Source organism: Pleurodeles waltl, chromosome 4_1 (genome assembly GCF_031143425.1).
Source record: "Pleurodeles waltl isolate 20211129_DDA chromosome 4_1, aPleWal1.hap1.20221129, whole genome shotgun sequence".
NCBI classification, from domain to species: domain Eukaryota; kingdom Metazoa; phylum Chordata; class Amphibia; order Caudata; family Salamandridae; genus Pleurodeles; species Pleurodeles waltl.
In genome coordinates, this window is record NC_090442.1 from 1003849829 (window position 1) to 1003873686 (window position 23858).

The following is a 23858-nucleotide window of genomic DNA, read 5'->3' on the forward strand; positions in this document are numbered from 1 at the left end:
AGTGCTGCACCCAGAAAGGGGGACAGGGCACGTGCAGGGCCTGGCCTACATGAGCCCCTTGCGAGAAGCACTTGCTGGAATTGGAAATGCTGCTGACAGATCTGCTGTGTGTGTGTGTGTGTGCTAATGAACTATTTTACAACATCACTAAAGCCATTATGTAACGTCTGTGACACAGTGTAACCATCCTCAAAATGCCCTGACCCTGCAGTGATCTCAGTGCTTGCAACTGACGCTAAAAGACTAGTGGGATGGATAGGCATGCTTCAGGCAATGCATTAAGAGGCCCAAATATGACGACCAATAACTGGAAATGCTGTCTACTCAGCCGACTCAAAACTGGTTATTTTGGGAAAGCCCCTGTTGAACTATATACATCATAAAATGCAAACATACAGACAAATCGCATGCTGTATGAATATGATTTTGTATATTTCTTTTAAAATTAGATATCAAATTAAAACAAATTGGTACAAAACAAGCTTAGAAATATTAACAATTATAATTCTAGTGGTTACGTAGCATTTGCATATGTTTTGCTAAATTCGAGTGGAAAAATTGTACTGTGTAAAAGGCCTTCATGTTACTGATACGAGTAAAACTGGGCCTACATAAAATTTTCGTTACACTTGTGAGGTTTGCAAAATTGTGAATAGGAAAATTACGTGACATTTAAAAAATTAAGCACGTGCGAAGTTTTACACACTTTTTATGTCACTGGGCAATTAGTTCAAGGAGATATATCACGAGACACATTGATTTGAACTGATAATGCATTTCATAAAGTCTCGCGAAAGACCACTCTCTCGTCAAGCCAATTACCTAGCCCGTACCTTGAGTGACTTTTGAAAGCAACGTTTACTTTACCGTTCAATACTTACTCGAAATACCCCCACAGTGCAATTTGTGAAATGTATGCGTTATTCAAAGTATTACCCTAACATTTTGCAAAAAAGAATTTGCCATTTCGTAGTCCATCTTGCTTTTCTGGTTGGAATTCCCCATACCTGATCTACGCGGACATTGGCAAGCATTTTTTTACTTATGGCTCGGGCTCTACTCAGGTAGACACTGCAAACACCACACACAGGCAGGCAGTAGATTTACACAAGCAGAACCCGGTTGGTCAATATTGGAGACCTAAGTTATGAAAGCCATGCTTTTCTAGTGGTTGTGTACACAGGCAGCAGATTACAAACGGTGGGAGCCTTTCTTCTGGCACTAACAGTGACCCACACTCTGACTTTGGTGGTTCGCTTCCGTATGTTTCCATCTCTTCTCGCGCTCTCACACCCTCCACTTTCTTTTCAGTCTCAGCCAACTTCCCCCATCTTTCTCTCACCATTTTCTACTTGTATTGCTCTCCCCATGCCTCAGAACCTCCTGTCCCATCGCTTCTCATCTCTCTGCACACCTCCACTAGTCCTTCACTCCTGCTCCCATCCCACCACGCGGGTGGCCGTGGCTGCCCTCTACGACTTCCCAGGTGAGAAGCTCACTCACTACAAGCAGATGTCACTCAGTGAGCTGCTCTCCACAGATGTGCCTTCTTCCAAAGAATTGACAATGAATTGCTACAAAGGGGCAGTGCTTGACCTGATTGCAGACCAGCACTATAGGGAATAACACAAAAGAATGAAAAGAAAGACAGAAAAACAGCGACAATAGGAGAAAATAGAGATGGCAAAGAACCAACAAAAGTGAGATAAAGCGGAAGGGAGTGCCTGGTGGCGGATTAGAGACACACAAGGTGCAATCAAGACTAAACAGTCTTCTGTTCAGGACTCCCAACTGGCCATGACCTTCTGAGGAAAACTTTGGGCCCAAGCACTTGCTCTTTTAGAAATCAAGCACTGCAAAGGGGTGACTGGTTAATTCTGAATGTTTACAAGCATAAATGCTGTTATCTAGTTTCTCTTTACCTGGGTCTATAACAGTATATTTCTGTTAGTTAACAGTGATGAATTTGATACAAATAGACAAGTGATTTCCCAATGAAGGACAGTGATCCGAAATGCAATGGGGCTTACACAAACATGGAAAAGAGATAACCAGTTTTGAAATTATTTCATTGTTGTGAGCCTTTTGAAATCCTTATGTGTCCATTATTGACAAAACATGGAAATATGAACATCAAGATTTGCGATCTACAAGAAATAAAGACTTAATGGGACTAGTTAAACACAGCTTTTTGCTAGAGGCATCAACTTGGTTATACGACAAGTGACTTATGGTTGTCATCCATGCCCTGCCATGTTACTGCCGGGCTCTGTTCAAGCTTCCCGTCAGTCAATTTCATACATGCGCACTGACATGCCTATATTTCTACTCTGTCAGCTTGCTGAAGTTAAACCAAAGGCACACGAACACGTATCCAGGATAGGAGACAGAATTGTAAATCAAACAATTACCAAATATTTGGAGATATTCTATGACTCTCCTTCAACTTTAAGAGGAGGCAAAACCTACATCTATTTCTGGGAGGTGTAAACAGATGGCAGAGCTTGAAGAAGAAACCAAACAATTAAGTCACTGGTTAGCCTGATGTTGTGTCATACTTGCAAGTGCAGCCAATAGCCGAAACAGTCCAGACCCGTAACGTTACTCAGCACTGGAAACCCCACAGGCTTTGCCATGATCAATTCACATAGAACTGCTGACGTACCTTGTAAATCTCCCTTCCTTATTGAAATTTGGTGAGAGGCGTTAGTAAAATGTCATTTTAATCTGGTTTGTTCACGGATATGCAAAAGCATTGAATGGATGGAGGGCCTCCTTGCACCACAGAACCAGTCGTGGTCAAGGTGCACCTATTATGCCAGCCAACACTGAAAATATGTACTGAATGGAAAGTCGCAGGTTTCCCACGCAATCACTTGCTTTGGCAAAAACAGGTTATTTATGGAGTGGCACGTGAGGCGTCAATGTTGTTCTGTGTGCACTTAGTCCCCATCCAAGCACAGGGAGTGCTTCCCAACACAGTAGACTACTCGCTTTAACCCTTACCCACCCACGTGTGCTTGTACACCATTGGGTTTCAATAAAAGGATTCTTGTTTTAGCTATGGTTCTATTGCGCTCTGCTAGGGGATCAGGATCTTGGGAACCACTCAACATCGGAAACATGCGAGGATGCTAGTCTTGGTCAGAAGTAGTCAAACAGGGCTGACCCAAACTAAATTCATATGACAGCCCAGTGTCAGCAGATAATGTGATATTCATTCTTGCAGTAGAAACACATGTGCATAGCCTTGGTGATAACCTCTCCCTGGAAGATGTATGGTGTCAAAGGCTATCTACCTACAAGCATTAAATAAACTTTGTGCAGTCCATGGATATTCTGGAATTTGTAAGGATGATGTTAAATTTCCAGGAATATTAATAGTGGGGGAAAATGATGCTACCTCTGGCAAAGTATGTTGTGGAACAGAGCATTTGGAAGCTGTCCAACCACTTTATTCTGCCACGAAATCCCACTCTCTCTGTTCTTACTGAAGCCTGATTTCTTGACTTCCCCATCGCGTCATTCTAATGGATTTCAAGTAGATTTTTAGCCAATGAAGGGATACATTTCCAAAATCTATAATCTCATTATCGAAATATAAAGCCTGCCTCTATAGGCTGTTTCACATGGTACTTGGAGTATATAACTGCCTGGTTGGCACTGGCAGGTGTCAGGAGACCAGGGCACAGAAGTCTGACATACTTTTAGGCAATTGTCTCTTCATAGGTGAAGCCAGGGGCTTTACACAGCTGCCAAGTTTTCAGTCTGCATATGTTTGAAATTCCTATGTTTACAGTCTACTTACATGTGACAATTACCTGCTTCATGTGTGACACTCTGCGTGACACTTTATTACAAGCACCTGAAAAAGAAAATTGGCGCAATGCAGAAAGTTCTATTCTCATTTTGTTTTTTAATTGAGGTACCCGAACATCAGAACTTTATTACAAGTCAGGAGGCTTGATTATAGAATCTCTTTTCCTGTTTATTTTACATAGCACATTCAATTAAAACACTACAATTCGCCAATCTTGCATTTTGAAGCAGGAATCATTAACATCAAAGAGCGACACCCAACACTATAAATAGAATTAGATGTCATTTCCAAGAAATCGCCTCTTTTCTTGCTGTGTGCAAGTTAAGTTTATGTGGAATTTGTGCGCTGTCATATTGATTCTGTTTCTCTGCCTTTTTGTGCTTGGACTGTGTGTGCTAAGATAGCGCTTAATCATATTGATTACTGTGTTCGGAAGTTGATGGAAATACTTTGAATCTGTTTAGCAGAGTGTGCGGCTTCAGCTTAGGCGAGCCTCTTTTTAAACGTGGTTCTTTGTATCTGTGAGACAGGGAAGACGAAAAACTTGTGCCTACCTGATTTACATGGATGGTAAATTTGTTAGCAGCAGCTGTGGGCAGACTGAGGCTGCTTAACTTAAGCCACTTGGGGGCATATTTATACTCCGTTTGTGCCGGAATTGCGTAGTTTTTTTGACGCAATTTCGACGCAAAACTAACTCCATATTTATACTTTGGCGTTAGACGCGTCTAGCGCCAAAGTCCATGGAGTTAGCGTCATTTTTTAGCGTGGACACCTACTTTGCGTTAATTATATGCAAGGTAGGCGTTCCCGTCTAAAAAATCGACTCCGAGGCATGTGCGTCGGATTTATACTCCCGGGCAAAAATCACACCCGGGAGTGGGCGGGTCAAAAAAAATGACGTACGGACGCTTTTGCGCCGTTTTTTAGCGCCTGCAAAAGGCAGGCGTTAAGGGACCTGTGGGCTCTGAAGGAGCCCAGAGGTGCCCCCCCATGCCCCCAGGGACACCCCCTGTCACCCATGCCCACCCCAGGAGGACACCCAAGGCTGGAGGGACCCATCCCAGGGACATTAAGGTAAGTTCAGGTAAGTGTTTATTTTTTATTTTTTTTGTGGCATATGGGGGCCTGATTTGTGCCCCCCTACATGCCACTATGCCCAATGACCATGCCCAGGGGACAGAAGTCCCCTGGGCATGGCCATTGGGCAAGGGGGCATGACTCCTGTCTTTGCTAAGACAGGAGTCATTTCTATGGGGGTTGGGAGTGAAAATAAATGGCGCAAATCGGGTTGAGGCGAAAAAATTGCCTCAACCTGACTTGCCCCATTTCTTGATGCCCAAGCCCCATATCCCCCTACGCCGGCGCTGCCTGGTGTACGTCGTTTTTTTTAACGCACACCAGACGGCGCCGGCGGCTAACGCCGGCTAACGTCATTCAATAAATACGGCGCCCGCATGGCACTTCAGAATGGCGTTAGCTGGCGCTAATTTTTTTGACGCAAAACTGCGTTGGCGCAGTTTTGCATCAAAAAGTATAAATATGGGCCTTGATTTATTAGGCTATACAATAAAGGAGCGAGGCACGCTGACGAAGCACCTTTTCCTTGAAGATTTTGGCCCTGACTTAAGAGGGCCTAGCGTTTCCTTGCGTCACATTAGCGCCATTTCTTTTTAACGATAATGTGGCCCAACAAGGCTAAAATCACTGTGCCAGATTTACAAAGTGGCGCAATGCATGCATTGCGGCACTTTGTAACCCCTTGCGCCACATTATGCTGTGCCAGGCATAATGTATGCAAGGGGGGCGTTTCCCCCTCAGGGGGGGTCGAAAAAATGGCACAAATTAATCTAAAAGATTTCTTTGCACCATTTTTTTTCAGGCATTTTTAACGCCTGCTCTGAGCAGGCGTTAAAAGGGGTCACTCATTGCTTACAATGGGCCCATACGTACTGTTCAGGATTAGCAGCAAAATATTGGCACTAACCCTGAACAGTACATCAAAAGCGTAAAACTTTTTGATGCTATTGCCCCCTACCCTGCGCCATGGTGTGCTGTAGTGGTGGTAGGTGGGCGCTAAGGGGTGCAAGAAAAGTGGCGCTGCACTGGGTGCGACACTACTTTCCTTAAATCTGCCCCTTTGTGTCTTGGGTTCTCAGTGGCAGCACACTTTTCTAAATCGCACTGGCAGCCCTGGGCTCAGAGTTTGAGCTGTTAGTTTCAGCTGTTACACTGATTGTGTTTGATTGCTGACATTTATATTTTGTTTGTTTGACACAAGATGTTAAATTGATATGAGTGTATGATTTTGGGTGGGGGAGTTCTCATTATTTCTGGGACAAAGAAAGAACATTTTGAAAATTATCTATGCTATATGTTGCTCTATATTTTTGAAAATCCTTAAAAAACAAATATATAAAAAAAAATGTGGTCAGGGTTTCATTCCTTGGAGATTTGTATGCATAACGTTTATCCAGTATGGAAAAGACCACAATAGTGGTAATACACAAGCTGAAGAGTGTTTTTTATAAGAATTCTCTGTGTTTACTGACATCTCAGTGTCAAATTTAATAGGTAAAGTGGTCTCTTCTTAATATAAGAATTGGCCCCTAACATTGGCAACTTTCCTGCAACCGCTATCTCAGACTTTTTGAACACACCTACAGGTGGGAGTATTCCTCTGCAGCAAGTGGAGGGAGGAGGTCTAGGTGGCAAAATATTAATGAAAATGAAGCGTATAATAATGGAATCCCCTCAGAAATATGCGGCTGATAATTGTGGTGGTGGTTCACCTTGCAGGGGTATGACTTGTGAACTAATTGAGAAGATTTAGTAATGGGTGACCCAAAGGGTATAGACAATCGATCTGATATGTTGGGTGATCAAAATACTGATGATTTATAAAAACTCTAATTATGATGACTATGGGGCAACAAATGTTGGCAAAAAGTTGAATTCAGTGTATAAACCTATTGCTGTGATTATGGATATAGGGACTCCCTCACTTATATCTGAGCCTAGATTTATTCAATATACAGATTCATCAGAGTGCTTCCTTCCTCTATTTTTGTATGCATTACGATGAAGATTAAGGGCTCTTGATAGGCAACAAGAATGAAAATGAAGGTGGTATGTCCCAAGCCAGTGATGTCAGTTTAGGCAGCTATGGCATCACTTTTGGACTCTAAAAGTGTTACTTTATTTACTATGGGGGGTAGGGACTCCAGAAAAGGAGTGTCCCGGGCTTGGGTTTCATGCTTGGACAACATACTGGATGCTTCGAGTCCTGTTGCGAAGATTCCATGCCTGGTAGAGCAAGCAAAGAGTTTGGGTGACACTCTGGATCTTGATGTGATGTCTGGTTGGGCTCAGACACCAATTTGCTCTCTAAGAAACAATAATGCAGAATTATCCCATGATAGACATAGGAGCTTGTTGTTATGCTAGACTCACAATTGGGGGAATTTACAATTTTCTGCAGGGTTTCTTGTTTGGGTATGAACTCATAACAGAAATTGGATGATATGTGAAGACTTTCACATCTTTGGGCAAACCCCATTTTTCTCTTGTGAGAATTTTCAGGGAGGGGGTTATTTCCCAAGGCTGGTGGATTTGTGGGAAGTTTCACCAGTCGGACAGCCTTTTCAGACTCTAATCTGCAGGCAGCAGTTATTACGCTCTAGGTCCACATTTCTTCTGCAAAGAAAAAGGGGTAAAGCAAGGGGAGGAGGAATTTAAGGTACGCATGCTCTCCTCTCCTAATGTAAAAGTAGGCAGCAGATTGGTTCAATTTGCGTGTTGTTGAGAGGTGCTTGTAAGCGATCCATTGGTGCGTTAGACCATTTGTTTCAGATGTTTGCCTATGCATTGTTTTCAGGAGGGCAAGGCCTTGTTTTTAGGTGAGGTTCAGCAGTTGTTGTGGGAAGGGGCAATAAAGCATTTTGCACTTCAAACACAGGGCAATATTTTCTTGGTGCAGCAAAACAACAGAATATTGAACTGGTAATACATTTGAGAGCTCTAAATCAGTATGTTCCTCATTGTCATTTAAAGATTGAGACAGCAGTCAGTCTCAGGGATATTTTTATTAAGGGGATTGGATGTCACTTCTTGATTTAAAGATAGTTTACTTGCCAGTTCCAGAATTCCACCACCACAGGAAGTACCTAGAGTTCAGGTGGCTGGGTCAGGTCTCTAGATTCACTTCCCTTCCTTTAGGTCTGACCTCTGTGCCTTGTTGTTTCACCAAGGTTATAAAGCTGCTGCCAGAAACTCTCTGGGTGCAGGGACTGAGGATGATCACTTATTTAGACAATATGATTTTCTTTGGTCAGGACAAATCTCTGCTTTAAAAGCAGGTGTAAGTATCTGTGGATATGATTAAAAAATTGGGGTGTTGTAGTCAACAAGAAGTACATTTGTCTCCCTTCAAGGCAGATGGATTTTTTGGGGTTCAATCAATCAATCATTAGATTTCTATAGCACTACAAATCACTCACAATGGTAACCAGACACTTATAGGGTGCAGTAGGCATGTTTTGGGTACTTTACGAAATTCAGGGAAAGAAGGGGGAGGACCATGAGCTGTAGGGGGAAGTGGTAACAGGCTTTTGCTGCAAGGTAGGAGAAAAAGTGGCCTCCACTGGTGCTTCTGTGGATGTAGGGAGTGTAGGTGATCAATAGGGAGGCAGATTGGAGTAGTCTGGCTGGTTAGAGGAACTTCAGGCAGTGGTTGATGTAGGCAGGTCCTAAGTTGTGAAAGTCTTTGTACGCATGGGGTAGTAGCTGGAATAGGCATCTCTTCTTTACTGGAAGCCAGTGGAGTTCCTTGAGGTGAGGGAGATGTAGGTCCAACAAGGGAGGCCCACAATGAGTTTGGCTGCAGCTTTCTGGATGGTCTGTGGTCTCTTGAGGAGATGTATAAAGATCCCACGGTAAAGGGTTCTGTCACACTCGAGTCTGCTCATAACAAGGACTTGTGTGACAGTGCCAAGGGCGGTTTCTACATTAGGGCTCAGGGGCTGTGAAATTCCTACACTTTCCTGCACAAATATTAAAAAGATGGATTTATTAGAGATGCAATCATGTCTCTAAACAAATTGATGTATTCAAATCTGGGCTGTCTGTCCCAGGCTGCTTGCCCTGCCTCACTTCTGAAGCAGGAAATGGGAGCCAGACAGTAAATCAACTTTCTGAACTGTGACGCATGACGCATGGCTTTCCGTTCTAAAACCCTTCAGTGCTATTAAAGTCTATAGTAGTATGCACTGTAGGCCAGGGAAGCTTTCAACGTCACAGTTTTTGGCATCAGACGCTTCATCTCTGCTTGATGCCAGAAGTCCATCATTCAAAGGCATACATTCCACCCTTTCCCGCTAGTCAGAGAGAGGAGTGGATGTGGGGAAGACAGGCTGTTTGCCTCCACAAGCAGGAGGCAGGCACTGGGAGGTTGTAATGTTTCTTTCAACATACCCAGGCGAGTCTGTTGAAAGAAAGTGTAATGGTGAGCATGGACAACATTTAGGAGAGTATAACTTTAGTTAGTTTTGCTTTCACGTTCCCTCTGATTCCAAGATTCTTGAGGTAGCAGACTGATGTTTCTAAACATTGCAGGAGTTGAGTTTAGTATGTTACTCAGTTCCTTGGTTTCCATCACAGAATCATGACAGAAGGGCTTAGAATTGAGAATGTAATTTGTAACTGTGAAAACAGCAGAAACTGCAGCGTTTCTGCAGACAAATTTAAATATCACAGAAAGAATTCTGCCAAAAACCAGAGAAGTCATAAAGAAAACTCAATACAGAATACAAGTCATTTTAGTGTGCTATTAGCAGGGCCACTAGAATTATGTGATTTTGCAGCAGCAGAAGCGTTTTCTGCTTGATTAGGGATGTACCACATTTGCCACATAATTTGCCATCCGCTGCGTAATTTTCAGATTTCAGCAAACAATTGTTTCTAACTCAAAAAAACAAAAAATTTACTAAAGTAAAGCGGTACACTTGGTGCATTGTAGTGGCTGACCATTTGCAAAGGGTAACCGGTCAATTTCTGGTTGCCAAGTTTTGTAGTCTGGTGTTTAACTAGTAACAATTAACTGAATCATTTGGACAGACAATATTATTGCGTGTTAAATGTATAAAATAGTGACATAATGATGGCAAATGTGCTGCACCATAATTTACCTTTTCTCTCTACATAATTTAATAAACTCTGCCACATAATTTATATAATTGTAGACGACCAAACAAACGGCAACACTTCCATGGCCAGTGCTCACAATATTGTTTGCAGTTGGTGGATTTGGGTCACGTCACATCAACCCAGAAACGTCTGCGGTGTTTAAAATGCTCAAAGTAGGAGCTATCACCTTTTTAAAATATGTATTTGCAGTACTGACAACATAAGCTTAAAACATGTGCAGCTCAGATGCATGGACATGCAGCTGCTGTTTTAAAAACGGAAAATGCTCAAAATGTAATATGTAAAGGCAAACACACTACTACCCAGGCAATGGAAGAGAAAAGAAGGTGCAGTTGCACCAGCCTTGCAAGGTCCTGTTTGTCAGCAATGAGTCCTTACTTAAAATATATGGACACAGATAAAAACAAAATTATGGGGCAGATGTGTGCTTTCTCTAGTCCATTGTCTTACAGTGGAGTAGTGGAAATTGTAAGATAAATTTTAAGCAATGTAAAATACATCAATATAGAGATGTTATTTAGTAGCACACAAAGTCCTTGTGTATTGCCTTCTGGTGCTTTCTCTCAGTTCAAACATATAACTACACAAGCTGTGGCCCTGGTTACAAGTTGTGTGGAGTTGAATTCACACCTGTAATTCTGGCTTTGTTTTTTCCCCATATTTTGAAATACCTCATGTTGTGTTTCTGTACCTTTCTTTTCGGTGCATCTTAATACTCATGCATTGTGCATTCTTTGAGCAATGCTAGGTGTTTATGAGGGGCTTTGATTGAGAGGTCTGACGCTGAGTGCCTGTCAGTGGATTGGCCTCTCTGCAGAGCAGAGCAGAGCTCTGCAGAACACCGAGAACAATGGTCATGTAATCCAGTAGCAATTAAAAGTCTGTGAAAATGAGTGTGAAGGGAGAACACAGTTGTCAAAATATTTACAAGACAATAGCAAAAGGAAAGGCTGTGGGTGCTTCCCAAAGCCTGTTAAGGCACTTTCTTCCAGCGATGATCCCGCATGCAGTGTAAGACACTAGGCAAGCACACACTTTAAAGGGCTGAAGTTGTCGTGCTGTACAATTTGCATACTGAGTAACTGTTAAACATATTAATGCAGTAAGATATTGGGCATTTTCAATGTGTTCACTACTTCAAGGCTATAAGCTCCCACCGCTTTATAAGCGTTTCTTTATGACAAAATTAATTTGCTTAAAAATGCACTATTTGCTAATCTTCTTTTCATTTTTCCTGGCGAGGAGGACCCACAATGGACCCCATGTTTGTCCATTAAGCTTGCTTGTGTCATTCACTACATAAAAGTCATACTCAACTTTTACACCTCACCACTTTCAAATGTCACCAGCCGTCACTGATGTAGGTGAGGAGCCACTGGAAGATTTTCCGTTAACATGCACAGAGTTATGAAGTAGGCTGATGAGCTGCATTGACCTGGGATTTCACAGTCAGTTTGCTGTCAAGGATGATGCCGAAGTTCCTGGAGTTTTTGGACGGGAGGGGTTTACATCCTTGTTTCACAGACCACCAGGAATCGTTCCTGGGGATGGAGTTTTTGCCAAAGATTAAAACCTCTGTTTTGCCGGCACTGAGCTTCAGGCTGCTCTCCCTCATCCAGTAGGCGATGTTCATCATGCAACTATACAATCTGGCTTTGGTGGTGGTAGGGTCACTGGAGTGGGAGAGGATATGTTAAGTGTTGTCTGCGTATGATATCATGTTGGGCACATGGTTCTGACGATGCTGGCCAAGGGTGTCATGTAAGTGTTGAAGAGCTTGGGGCAGAGGGAAGATCCCTGAGGGACCCTGCAGATGATGTCCTTGGGTTTGGAGGTGAATGGGGGTAGCCGGACATTCAGGGTTCTTCCAGTGAGGAAGCAGACAATCCATCTGAGGGTGTTCCCTTGAAAACTGATTTTGTGTAGTCTAGTGATCAGCTTGTGGTGGGGTACCGTGTCAAACACTGACAAGAGGTCAAGGAGGATCAGGGCTAGCATCTTTCCTTGATCAAGCAGGGCTCAGGTGTCATCTGTTTCAGCGATGAGAGCGATCTCAATCCTGTGGTTGCTGTGGAATCCAGAAAGGGAGGAGTCGAGAAGGTTGTGTTGCTCGAGGTGGGTGGTAAGTTGTATGTTGATGGCCTTTTCCACTATTTTAGCCAGGAAAAAGAGCAAAGAGATGAGTTGGGTAGTTCTTTAATTAGCTGGGGTTGGCTGTTGTTTTTTTGTGTAAGGGTTGGTTTTATCATGCTTCCAATCTTCTGGGAACATGACAGTGGTTATGGAGGTGTTCAGCAGGGAAGTGAGTTCTTGGCTGATTTTGTCTTTTCCGAGGTTGAAGATGTGGAGAGTCCAGGGGTCATTTGGTGCTCCTGAGTGAATGGAGTTCATGAGGGTTGCAGTTTCCTGAGAGGTGAGGGTGTTCCAAGTAGTAAGGTGAGGTTCTGTTTAATTGATGGAGGGGCTGGGCAGGTTGAGAAAGTCGGTGGGCACAAGTTAGGGTTCAAAGTTCATCTAGTGGACTTGGAGAAGCAGGTTCTATCTCTTCCAGAGGCAAAAGTGAAGTAAATCAAGAGAGACTTGAGGATGATGTTAACTTAGAAACTGCTTTCTCTGCTGCAGCTGGTAAGTCACACGCAAGTCCATGGGGACGAGGGCGCAAAATGTGGCCTTTACCTGACTGGAGGAAGATGGTCCAGGAGGGAGTCATTTATTCTCACAAATTGTTTGGAGCTTCATGCAGGCTCCAATACAATTTAAAGCCTAGTAAAGGAAAATGTAAGATGTGCAGTACTTCTGAAAATGGAGATTCCGATATGGGTAAAGTACATAAACAGGTTAGGAGGGACAATGTCAAGGATCTTGGCAGAGTTGGTCAGGTCAATGTGGGAGTTCTGTCTCCAACTGGTAATTTCCTTGATGTTGGAATGTCTTGTGAGACTATCCTACATGGTGGCAGACTGGTATTAGAGGAGTCTCTATGACAGCAGTGACTGGCATTTGCACCTTCAGGTCTTTAACACTGTACTGGAATTATGGGGGTACTTTGATACAGATCTGTTTGCCTAAAGACAGACTACTCAGTTGAAAGAATATTACAGTTGGAGGCCAGATAAGGAAGCATTGACTACCAATGTCTTTCTACAGGGCAGGACTGTTACAAATCTTTATGTTTTTTCAAAAATTCCTCATGATCCCTAGATGTGTTTCTGAGGTTGGCAGACATTCAGTTCTCTCTGTTGAGGGAACAGGCATGGTTCCCAACTCTATTGGAGCTGTCAGTGACTTGTCCAGTTCTGATCCTAATATTTCCAGGATTGCTGAAGAATTCTGGTTGGCAATACCATGGTTTAGTTCTGGAGGCAGACTAGTGCTGGTGGCTTGCACCATCTTAGGGTATTTACAGAATTATCAGACTGGAGCCTGCTTCCAACTATATCAGAGCGTCTTGGGCAAAAGGCACACTAGAGCTTAGAAGTCAGCTGGGATGTCTGTTGTAGCTGGTATTTTGAAAGGGACATTGATGGCATCTGTTCAGGTGCCAAAAGTGTTCTGAACTTCTTGGCATCCTTAGCAGTGGGTTACAAATCTTTCAGGATGGTCAATACTTACAGGTCTGCAATGTCAGCAGAGCACTATAATGTTGAGGGTAAGCCAGTAGGTGAGCATCCTATAGTCATAGACTGTTGAAGGGTAATGTGTATGACGATCCTCTGACACCAGCTATTCTATACTGTGTGATATTAGTTTGGTCTTTAAAATTTATCAGTCCTGGGATGACAAATTCTCATTCAAGTGTTTGTTCGCTTCTATTGAACTATTATTATGTTTGTATTCTTTTATAAGTCTATATGATGTTAGGGCTTTGGATGTATCTGCTATGCATTTCTCACCAGTTTGGCTACACTTTACAACTACAATGATTAGCAAGATTTATTGGGACATTGGAATGTTGTGAGCTCCTTTAAAGACAATGAAGCCCCTCAGGGCCATTAATGGCCGGTATAAGCCATCTACCCCAACATTCTAATGCTCATTTTTCTGTTTATCACTTTTTAATTTCTACTCTCAGTGAGTGGGATAGCTTTATAGCCCTTCTGCCTTGGCCTATACCAGTATTTAAAGGCCCTTTCTCTCTTTACAAGCCCTCATCTGCTGCTTGGGCTGCTATAATGACCTATAACGGCTTCTGTTCGATTGGTGCACACTCATTGTAGGAAGCTACGGCTTCAACTGCCTTCTGGCCTCATGCCAGGCTGTGAGATATTCTAAGGTCAGCAGACTGGTGAAAGGCTGGTACATGTAAAACCTTATTTGTATACCCATCCAGTATGCTTAAATGGATATGGTGGGGAAGCCTCGTACTTGCATAATAGAGCATCTTGTCTTGTAATAAAAGTGCAGTTTTTCCTAACTATATGGAGAATATTGATTTTGTTGAGGACAAGGGGGTGAATATTATTGCACCACTAGAAGTATAAATGTTTGTTTCCCACCCTATGCGGCATGTTATTAATAGCTCTTTTGATTAGTTACATTATCCATTTCAATTAATCAGACATCAGCCTAAAGGATCACGTCTGATAGGAGTGGTAAATAAAGATGCCTTGTACAACAAAGACTTTTGCACTGATGACTTGGGTGAAAGAAAGGTGGTATTGCTTTGGCTGTAGCTTGTTTCTGTTGTTATTTGTTATATATATCTCTGTGCTCTATAATCTCGGCACATCAAGAAAAGAGGACGTTTCTGTTTTAGAATGAATGATTGTGGAAATTGTAGTGGTTTCTTTTAAAATGCAGCAGGAAAAGAGACTGCATAATATTCACCTCCATTTTACTTAAAAGGTCAGGGCTCTTCTTCCTAATAGCAGAGAGAATGTGACCTTTTCAATGTAAATAGTAAAACTAAAAGTACCAGAATTTATAGGGAGAAAAATGATAACTACTCATGATGACCTCAGATCACCAAAGTTCTCCAAAGTAGGTCTCAGCCTACTCTCCTCTTTGTGACTTAGTTTGTAGCGTCCAATGACTTAATTAAAATAACACACCTGATAGCTACTATTTTCATATGAATCACCCAGGACTAGAAAGGATGCCTGTAATGACATGAAGCCATTGCGGAGGAGTCGCCCCTGAGCCTATGGTACAAAAAACTGTCTTTCCTCGTTATTCAAACCTGCCAAAAAGTGATTAAATTGTACATAAATATTTTTCTACATTATTAAATAGGCTCCGCTGCCACACCTGAACAATGCAAATGGAGGCTTATTGAAGTGTTCTCTGCTACGAACTGACAGGCAGAATCAGGTCATCAGCATGGGAACTAAGAGGCCTCTGAGTCCTTCTAAGATACTAGCGCTTAGGGGGCATATCTACGAGCCCCTTGCACCGGTATTGCATCACTATTTGTCATGCAACGGCAGCACAAATCACCAAATCATATCTATGATGCTGTGTGTGGCTGTGAATGGCCTCGTTGATATGGAGTAGGGCAAGGCAGCCCAAATCGCTGTGTCACCTTGCTCTGCGCTAGGGAAGCGTGCCATGGGTGTTGTAGCGGGTATTCCTATGCAACACCCATGGATTTTGATACATCCCTAGATTTAAAGACCTTATAAACCTGTGGACGCACCAAAAAGCTTACGTCTCCCCGGGAGAGGTGCAACAGGAGAGAACTATCTTTATTTCTACTTGTTTTTTTCCTCCTTCAAAGTGCCTTTGAGGACTGTTTTTGTGCAGAACGGTGTCCTTGCCTTTTCACTTTGACCCAGGGCAGAACAGTAAGGTGGCTTGCTGCACTGTACTGTGCCAAATTTACACAAATATGCCCCTAGGTTACCAACTTTCTGGGTTTGAACCAAATTCTCTAGGTCCGAGAAGGGTCTATGATTTGTTTTGGGCAGAGTGGATGAATCTTTGGGTGAGCAACAATAATGATAACATTATTTTTTATTTAGTGCTTCATTATGAACATCTACAATTTCTAAGTGCTTTGGTATTACTATTTGCCAAATATTTCTAGCTAATTTACTGATCCCAAAAAGATGGATAGCTGAGTAGTACACGCCAGAATATTGAACCTGAAGTACATAGAGCACTTCATGTCTCAGGAGCAAATGTTCACCTCACTAAACTGCTCTGTCAGCAAACAAGGCCATCCCCCTTCAGGGCTAACGGTTTAGATCTAGAGAGTGCTGAGTTCATTGTGACCAAAGTTGGCAAAGCTGTATGTGAGAATATTGTCATTCACGGTGATAATACAAATAAAATAGAAATAAAATTAAAATCCGAAATTCTTTAGGGATTCTCTACTTCCATTGAAGTCTGATTTATATATTGGCAGACAGGTTATTTTGTCACAACGGTGATGGATATCCTGTCCCCTGAAATCTAAATACTATTATTTCCTATGGGATTTAGATTTCAGCAGACGGGATATCTGCCACCATTGTGACGAAGTAACCCGTACACAAATATCTAAATCAGGCCCTAAGCCTTTATTACTGGTTAAGTGCTGCATAAAGTCTTTACACATTGTCTGCAAGTTAAGCCTGCTTGCTTTTGCGCAAAACTACTAGAGGGTTAAGGACAGGTTAATTTAGTGACTTTATGTGGTTCGCACTGGCAAGGATTGTGGCTGTTGCTTTAGTCGTGTTTCACCACCTCAACTAACACCCCAATTTCTCACAGTCACTTTACTGAAAAGTGCTGGTCCTGTCTCATTCAAAGTATGGCATCCCTGGAAGTCAAATCCATAGTTAATTTATAACTTGTGCTGAGACCACCAATAAGTGAAAATACCCTCTTCAGATACATGATCATACAAAACTTCATATCACACATATTCATGTTAATCCTACCCGAGCTCTTCATTGGAAAAAAAAGAAAGATCTGCTGAACTTGTTAATGTTTCCTAAGGAATGATGTTATATTCCCAAAGCATTTAATTCATGCTTCATTCAAATCTAGTTTACATTTCTTTTTAAAGGGAAAAGCAAAATTGACGCAGGTACATTATGAGTGATTTCCACAGCTTATAAGAAACTCTTCAGCTGCCTCTGGTTGGCATGAAGAGCAATTCACAAAACACCAAGGGAAGGCTTAAGATGGGAGTACTCTTGGAAGGTGGGTCTTTGGCTGGTAGGAGAAGGCAGCTATTTATGCTTAAACCAGGGCATTACGGCATTAAATTCTGCCCATAGTTCATTCCCCTTCTGAGAAGGCAGCACTGCTTCCCTGTCACCTACTGTTCCTACATGCACAACAAAAACATTGCTACAAATAAGCTAAAAAGTGTTCTACTGAAGAGTTTTCTTCTAAAGGTATGCTGAAACTTTATGGTGCATTCTGAGGTTTGAGAAGAAATAACTAATTGACTAGTATCTTCTAAAATACTCATGTCAATCATTGCATATTAAAATTGCTGAGTTAGTATTTCCATGGACCTGCTACTGATGCTGAATATAATTAGTATTTTGTGAGGAGGCTGCAGTGTAGAAAATGCATAAAACTCTTTTTGAGTATTGATAAATATACACATAAATAAATCAGCAAAATATGAAGCCAGACAGAATTCGTGGATGGTTAAATGGCAAATGAGCTTTTGGTGTCAATGGCACGAGCCAACACATTTCAAGTTAGTGAATGGCAGGCTCAAAGGCTGGTAGTTTTTTGATTACCCAATCTATGTAAAGTATTTACAAACTTCAAAATGCTACTGTGACAATAATTGCTAGCCCCAGCATCCCTCTGTATTTACCATGGACACTGCAATGGTAGTTGTTAGATCTGGGATGTCTATGAACTTACAGTGATCATTTTAGTGGTAGCTGTTAAATCTAGAATACACCTGAACTTACTGTGGTTGTTGTGATGGTAGTGGTTAGTCCTGGAATAAAAGCATGAATGCTCAGTGTCACCGTCCCGGTCTGAATGAGTCCTGTTGAGGCTCTTGTTATGGTTCCCAGTAAATTGTCATCTGTGATGTACACCAAAAGTTTGTAGTCCCAGACCTGGTCCAATCCATTGGCATAGTCAAACGGGATTGCAAGAGTTAAACTTGTGACATTTGTGCCAGCACTCGGTGAGAAAGTGAAATGGTTGTTTATGTTTCCTAAAAAAAGAACAGCATGGTTATGATTTCAAGGTATATGATGCGTTGCTTTCTAGTGCATTAACAAGCAGAAAATAATTATTATATTTACTTCTGTATATGGCTGATACTGGAGTACCATGGCAGTCCCCCCTGATTTCTTGAAGCACAGGTTTACATATTAGGCGCTGAATATTTAAAGGTTTTGGCAGGTGCTCACTTTATGCAATAGATTGCAATAATTCACTTACCTTTTGCTAGATCCACATGTGGAGTGCTAAACTGTTGCATCGCAAAAGCACAAACTTTAGTAACTATGGGCCATATCTACGAAAACATTTTCCCATAGACACAGAATGGGTAAAACCATTTGATACATCTGGCCCTACATCTCTGCCAATACATCAGAGTCATTACATTACATTGGCAGTACCATTAGATTGCAAGAGTGAATACACTACAGGTAAGTTTTTATTCAAATCAAAAGTTACATAGATGTCCTTTTTCCTGTGCCGGTCTACCAGAGCATTAATCAGCTCACCTGAAAAGCTTAACCTTTCATGCTGATAGCTGATGAAGACATCTTCCATGAATCCTCCCCAATGTGTTAATATAAAGATAGTAAACGTGGAACCCTATCAGCAAAAACCAATACTTCGTTTTATTTTTATATATATATATATATATGCCTTGTTATGCGTAATCTGTAGTGTCAACGCACTACATACAAAGAGCACAGATCAGAATGAATGTTTTTAATTTGAATGTTTTTAATTTCCTTACAATGCACTTCTCATTTAAAATCTCACCCATAATAATACACATTGCCGATTAGAGCATGATTTAAATATTATATTAGCACATTACCCCCAACAAAAACATATATTTCCCAAAACATTGACAAACATATCTACATTCTCAGGAAAATAATAAATACTAAACGAATATTGAATCTTTCTAAACAATACTCAAATATAGAAAATACATAATAAGTAATGTGATATATGAGCCTGTACTGCCATCTTGGAGTTCATGTTTATAAATATCACCAGAACACCTTGATGGCTGTATAGGCTTACCTGTTATGTATTCTCTCTTTCTCTCTCTCTCTCCATATATACACATATATTGCACAGAATTCAATGATGTAATAAACCATATTTTACAGATTTATTTGCATGTTTGGGCCTTTTTTCAATGCTTTGAATGCCCCCAACACTCCTCTGGAGTCCGGCAAATCCCATGGCTGTGGAATATGTTTTAAAACACAATTTGTTTTTTAAAAATTGTTTTTAGGATGTGGGGAAAAAATAAATACTGGCAGCCTGATTCACAAAGGTAAACTTAGACCTTTGGTCTAAACTTAGACCAAACATCTAAGTTTGCGACTTTGGGAATTCACATAGGGCATTTACGAGTATTATCTTTAGGTCCGCACTCGAGGCTGAAATCTAGAAGCCCTGAGTGCAGGCCTACAGATAGTACTCGTAAATGCCCTTTGTGAATTCCCAAAGTCGTAAACTTAGACGTTTGGTCTAACTTTGTACCAAACGTCTAGGTTTACCTTTGTGAATCGGGCCCTATGTTTGGTGTAAGTCGGTTCAGGATTTTTTGATGTGGGCACAAGCAGAATTTCCCACAGGAGCTAAAATAGAAATGGGGAAACACAACTTTTTTGAAGTGCATGCTCTTTAACTTTTTCCCCGGCTCAGATCTTCACAAAAATGGGCATGTCAGACCTTTGCTGACTATGGTAAGCGGTTATCAAATTTTTGAGCATGTCTACCCCAGAAGTACTTATAGCTGTCTGCTTTAAGCCTATATGTCAGAGACCTGGGTTATTTACTGAGTGTGGTTAGCCTGTGTACAACCACACTCAGTCACAAAAGACAATTGATGTTGGTTCCACCCATCTAAGAAAGAAAACCACTGCTTTACTTTTCTAGGAATGGTCCCTAATATAAACTGGTAATCTCCTACCACCATTATACTTACACCATGGATCATGTTCTTTGGCTACCTCATGGAGGATGGACGGGCACCTGTTCACCCCCTTTTAATCACTTTGTAGACACTGCACCTTTGTTTTAAATGTTGAGTCGCTAAGCATGTTCAAGCCACCTTTGCTCCCCGGAGACAAATTAGAAATCTACTGGAGAGGTTCTTCCCCTTCAGAAGGGATTGTTTCCAAAGCATATACATGCTCAGGTACTTCATCAAACTAAAAACAGCAAATCACTCTTCCAGAAAAGCAACCCTACACCAGAGATGATGCAGATTTTGCCATCTTCACCAGATATAGGGTTCTTTACTGGAAAGTTGATACTCACTGACATCACTGCCAGGAAAAAATAACCACAGCCACTTAATACTCTTGTGACCAGGGAACTCACATACCATTCTGGACACTGTATGTGTAATTCTACTTGTGGCACTGGGCAGAAATGCCTCACAGAAGCATTCAGAGGTGGCAGAACTGCCCTTTCCAGTGTCTGTTTCTGTTGCACTCTTCTGACCTTGGTCAGCACCAGGGCCTGAAATTAGGAAATACTCCTCAAATCAGATGACTCCTCCTCTGCCACCATCCTCTTCCCATTGAGACCCTGATGAATAAGACCATTCCCGCCCAAGGGCACATATTTGCTATTCTAATCAAGGGGTTCCACCAATCAGGGACACCAACTGGTGGAACAAGGCACATCGGCTATTCTGATCTCCACCCATTTTGACCTAATAGCCTCTAAAATAAACAACACATTTAAACAACTGTTTCAACGAAAATAATATTGGCATTTCTCTAATCCTAGGAAACCATAGTATTTATACTTTATATACATTTAGGACTCAGAGAACTTGGAACACTAACAGGACGCATGACTCCAAATATTCTCTTTTTTTAGATGCAATTATATAACTCAATTATGTCAAAAATACAAAGTTGTACATTTGCATTTTGCCTGTAAGGTGAATGTTTTGGTCTTTTTTCTGAAGATTTTACCTAAAACTGACTTTTAACTTTCCAATACAAACTGTGATTACCATATTAAAATAGGAAGAAGTTACAAAGGAACCAATGTATGTCCTCGACACCATACTATTCAAAACTGCGGCGTTTATGGATTTTTAAGTAGAGCCACCCAGCTCTGTACAGCTTCCAGTGAGCCTCTATACTCTCTAAAAAGCACATTAGGTGCCCTTGCCTCATGAATGACCATATGGTGGTGAGTCTTGTTGTGTCTGATCAGGGTGTGTTGGGTAGTATTTTAGGGAATTCTTATTCCTTCAGATGCCAATCTGCCAGACCTCTAGTATACGACCTCAGCCCTGGTGAGGGCAAAGAGCACACATAGGGGGTCATTCTGACCTTGGCGGTCCATGACCGCCATGGCGGAGTGCGGCGGAAGCACCGCCAACAGGCTGGCGGTGCTTCCTTGGCGATTCTGACCGCGGCGGTAAAGCCGCGGTCGGAAAAGGGGAGCCGGCGGTCTCCCGCCAGTTTCCCGCTGGCCCAGGGAACCCGCCATGGCGGCGCTGCTTGCAGCACCGCCATGGGGATTCCAACCCCCTTACCGCCAGCCTGTTTCTGGCGGTGTCCACCGCCGGAACCAGGATGGCGGGAACGGGTGCCGTGGGGCCCCTGGGAGCCCCACAAAGATTTTCACTGTCTGCTTAGCAGACAGTGAAAATCGCGACGGGTGCCACTGCACCCGTCGCACCCCTTCAACTCCGCCGGCTCCATTCCGAGCCGGCTTCATTGTTGAAGGGGCTCTCCCGCCGGGCCGGCCGGCGGTCTTCTGGCGGTCGCCCGCCGGCCCAGCGGGAAAGCCGGAATGACCGCCGCGGTCTTTCGGCGGGAACCGCTTGGCGGGCGGCGACCGCCGACCGCCGCGGTCAGAATGACCGCCATAGCATCTTAAAAAAACCTGGAAGATGTCAGAATAGCTACGGAAACCACTTGAAAGCTAGGCAGGGATGTATTTCTGGAGGAACAAGAATTTCTATCTTACTGATGTAGGACTAAAGCAATACTGCATGAAAAATATACTTGTGAAGTATGAGGAGCATATTTATACTCTAGAGAGAGGGGGCCTACTGGGAGACATTCCAACGCACGCACTAACAATGAACCATTTGATAATTGCCCTTGCCCTGTTCTCTGGTGGCTTCTGCAGCTCCTCTGTTTAGTTGTATTTTAAGAGTGGTTGCTTTTTGTCAAAAGCCCATTCCTTCCTGGTGAATAGGTAAATAAAGACAATACGGAAATGGGGTTGGCAGACATTTACTCTAGGCCCCACGAATGGCATGATGGGAGACTGAGGTCCTGTACCTCTTCGAAGGAAGGGATGAAAAAGCCTCTATTATAGGCTTGTTATCAAGTCTTTTCAGGCCTTGAAACAGCTAGGCTTGCCATCCTCATGTAAATAAAGCCTACCTCTGTGAATTTGATTCCATTAGGAAGAAATCATCCTCTTATCAAAATATCTTCTACTGCCACCTCACACCCAATTGCATCACATTTTACAAGTCTAAGTGACTATATCACAATTTTTATTCCATTCTCAATGTTGACTCTTTCAGGCAAAATCATATTACGAACTACCTAGCCTCTTGAATTCAAATAACAGGATATCATTTTGGGAAACCATTTAGTCAAATCTCATTTTTTTAAAATGAGTTTAAGCAGTTACACTTCCTGTCAATGCCATTCCAGCACTTGTAAATGACTACTGTGCACCCCACAGTCTAATGAGGGTGGGTTCTATCTCTCAATGTCTCGAGGGGTCTGTAGTTCAATGAAGGATATGGAGAAAAATAGGATCAGAAGAAAGAATGCAAGAAATCATGGAGAAGGTGAAGGTACCTAAAAGTGGAAGTGGTCGTATGGGAATGTCCACAGCCAGTGTGTGGTCAATATGTCCCGCTTCCAATTTGGGAAACCCTTCATGGACACACAATGCCACATTTTACAAACATAATCATTTAACACAATCGTAAAAAAAAACATTCTAACAGGAGCAGAATTATTCTTGGTAGACACATTGGGGGTCATTCTGACCTTGGCGGTCCATGACCGCCATGGCGGAGTGCGGCGGAAGCACCGCCAACAGGCTGGAGGTGCTTCCTTGGCGATTCTGACCGCGGCGGTAAAGCCGCGGTCGGAAAAGGGGAGCCGGCGGTCTCCTGCCAGTTTCCCGCTGGCCCAGGGAACCCGCCATGGCGGCGCTGCTTGCAGCACCGCCATGGGGATTCCAACCCCCTTACCGCCAGCCTGTTTCTGGCGGTGTCCACCGCCGGAACCAGGATGGCGGGAACGGGTGCCGTGGGGCCCCTGGGGGCCCCTGCACTGCCCATGCCACTGGCATGGGCAGTGCAGGGGCCCCCTAACAGGGCCCCACAAAGATTTTCACTGTCTGCTTAGCAGACAGTGAAAATCGCGACGGGTGCCACTGCACCCGTCGCACCCCTTCAACTCCGCCGGCTCCATTCCGAGCCGGCTTCATTGTTGAAGGGGCTTTCCCGCCGGGCTGGCCGGCGGCCTTCTGGCGGTCGCCCGCCGGCCCAGCAGGAAAGCCGGAATGACCGCCGCGGTCTTTCGGCGGGAACCGCTTGGCGGGCGGCGACCGCCGACCGCCGCGGTCAGAATGACCGCCATAATGTTCCTCCACATCCAAGGTCAGTTGCCTAAGGACTTTGAGTATTCCTAGAAGCCACCCAAAGCTGCAGAAGCTTCCACCTGGG

At 42.9% G+C, this 23858-nt stretch overlaps 1 protein-coding gene across 1 annotated transcript in view; it reads right to left on the bottom strand.

Annotated features, from left to right (window-relative positions):
* The window catches only part of CDHR3 (cadherin related family member 3), a 288891-nt gene that overhangs the window by 50577 nt on the left and 214456 nt on the right, over positions 1-23858 (bottom strand). The window contains exon 14 of the mRNA XM_069227573.1: positions 17887-18140. Within this exon, the coding sequence (XP_069083674.1) occupies positions 17887-18140 (254 nt within the window). The remainder of the gene's footprint in view (positions 1-17886; positions 18141-23858) is intronic.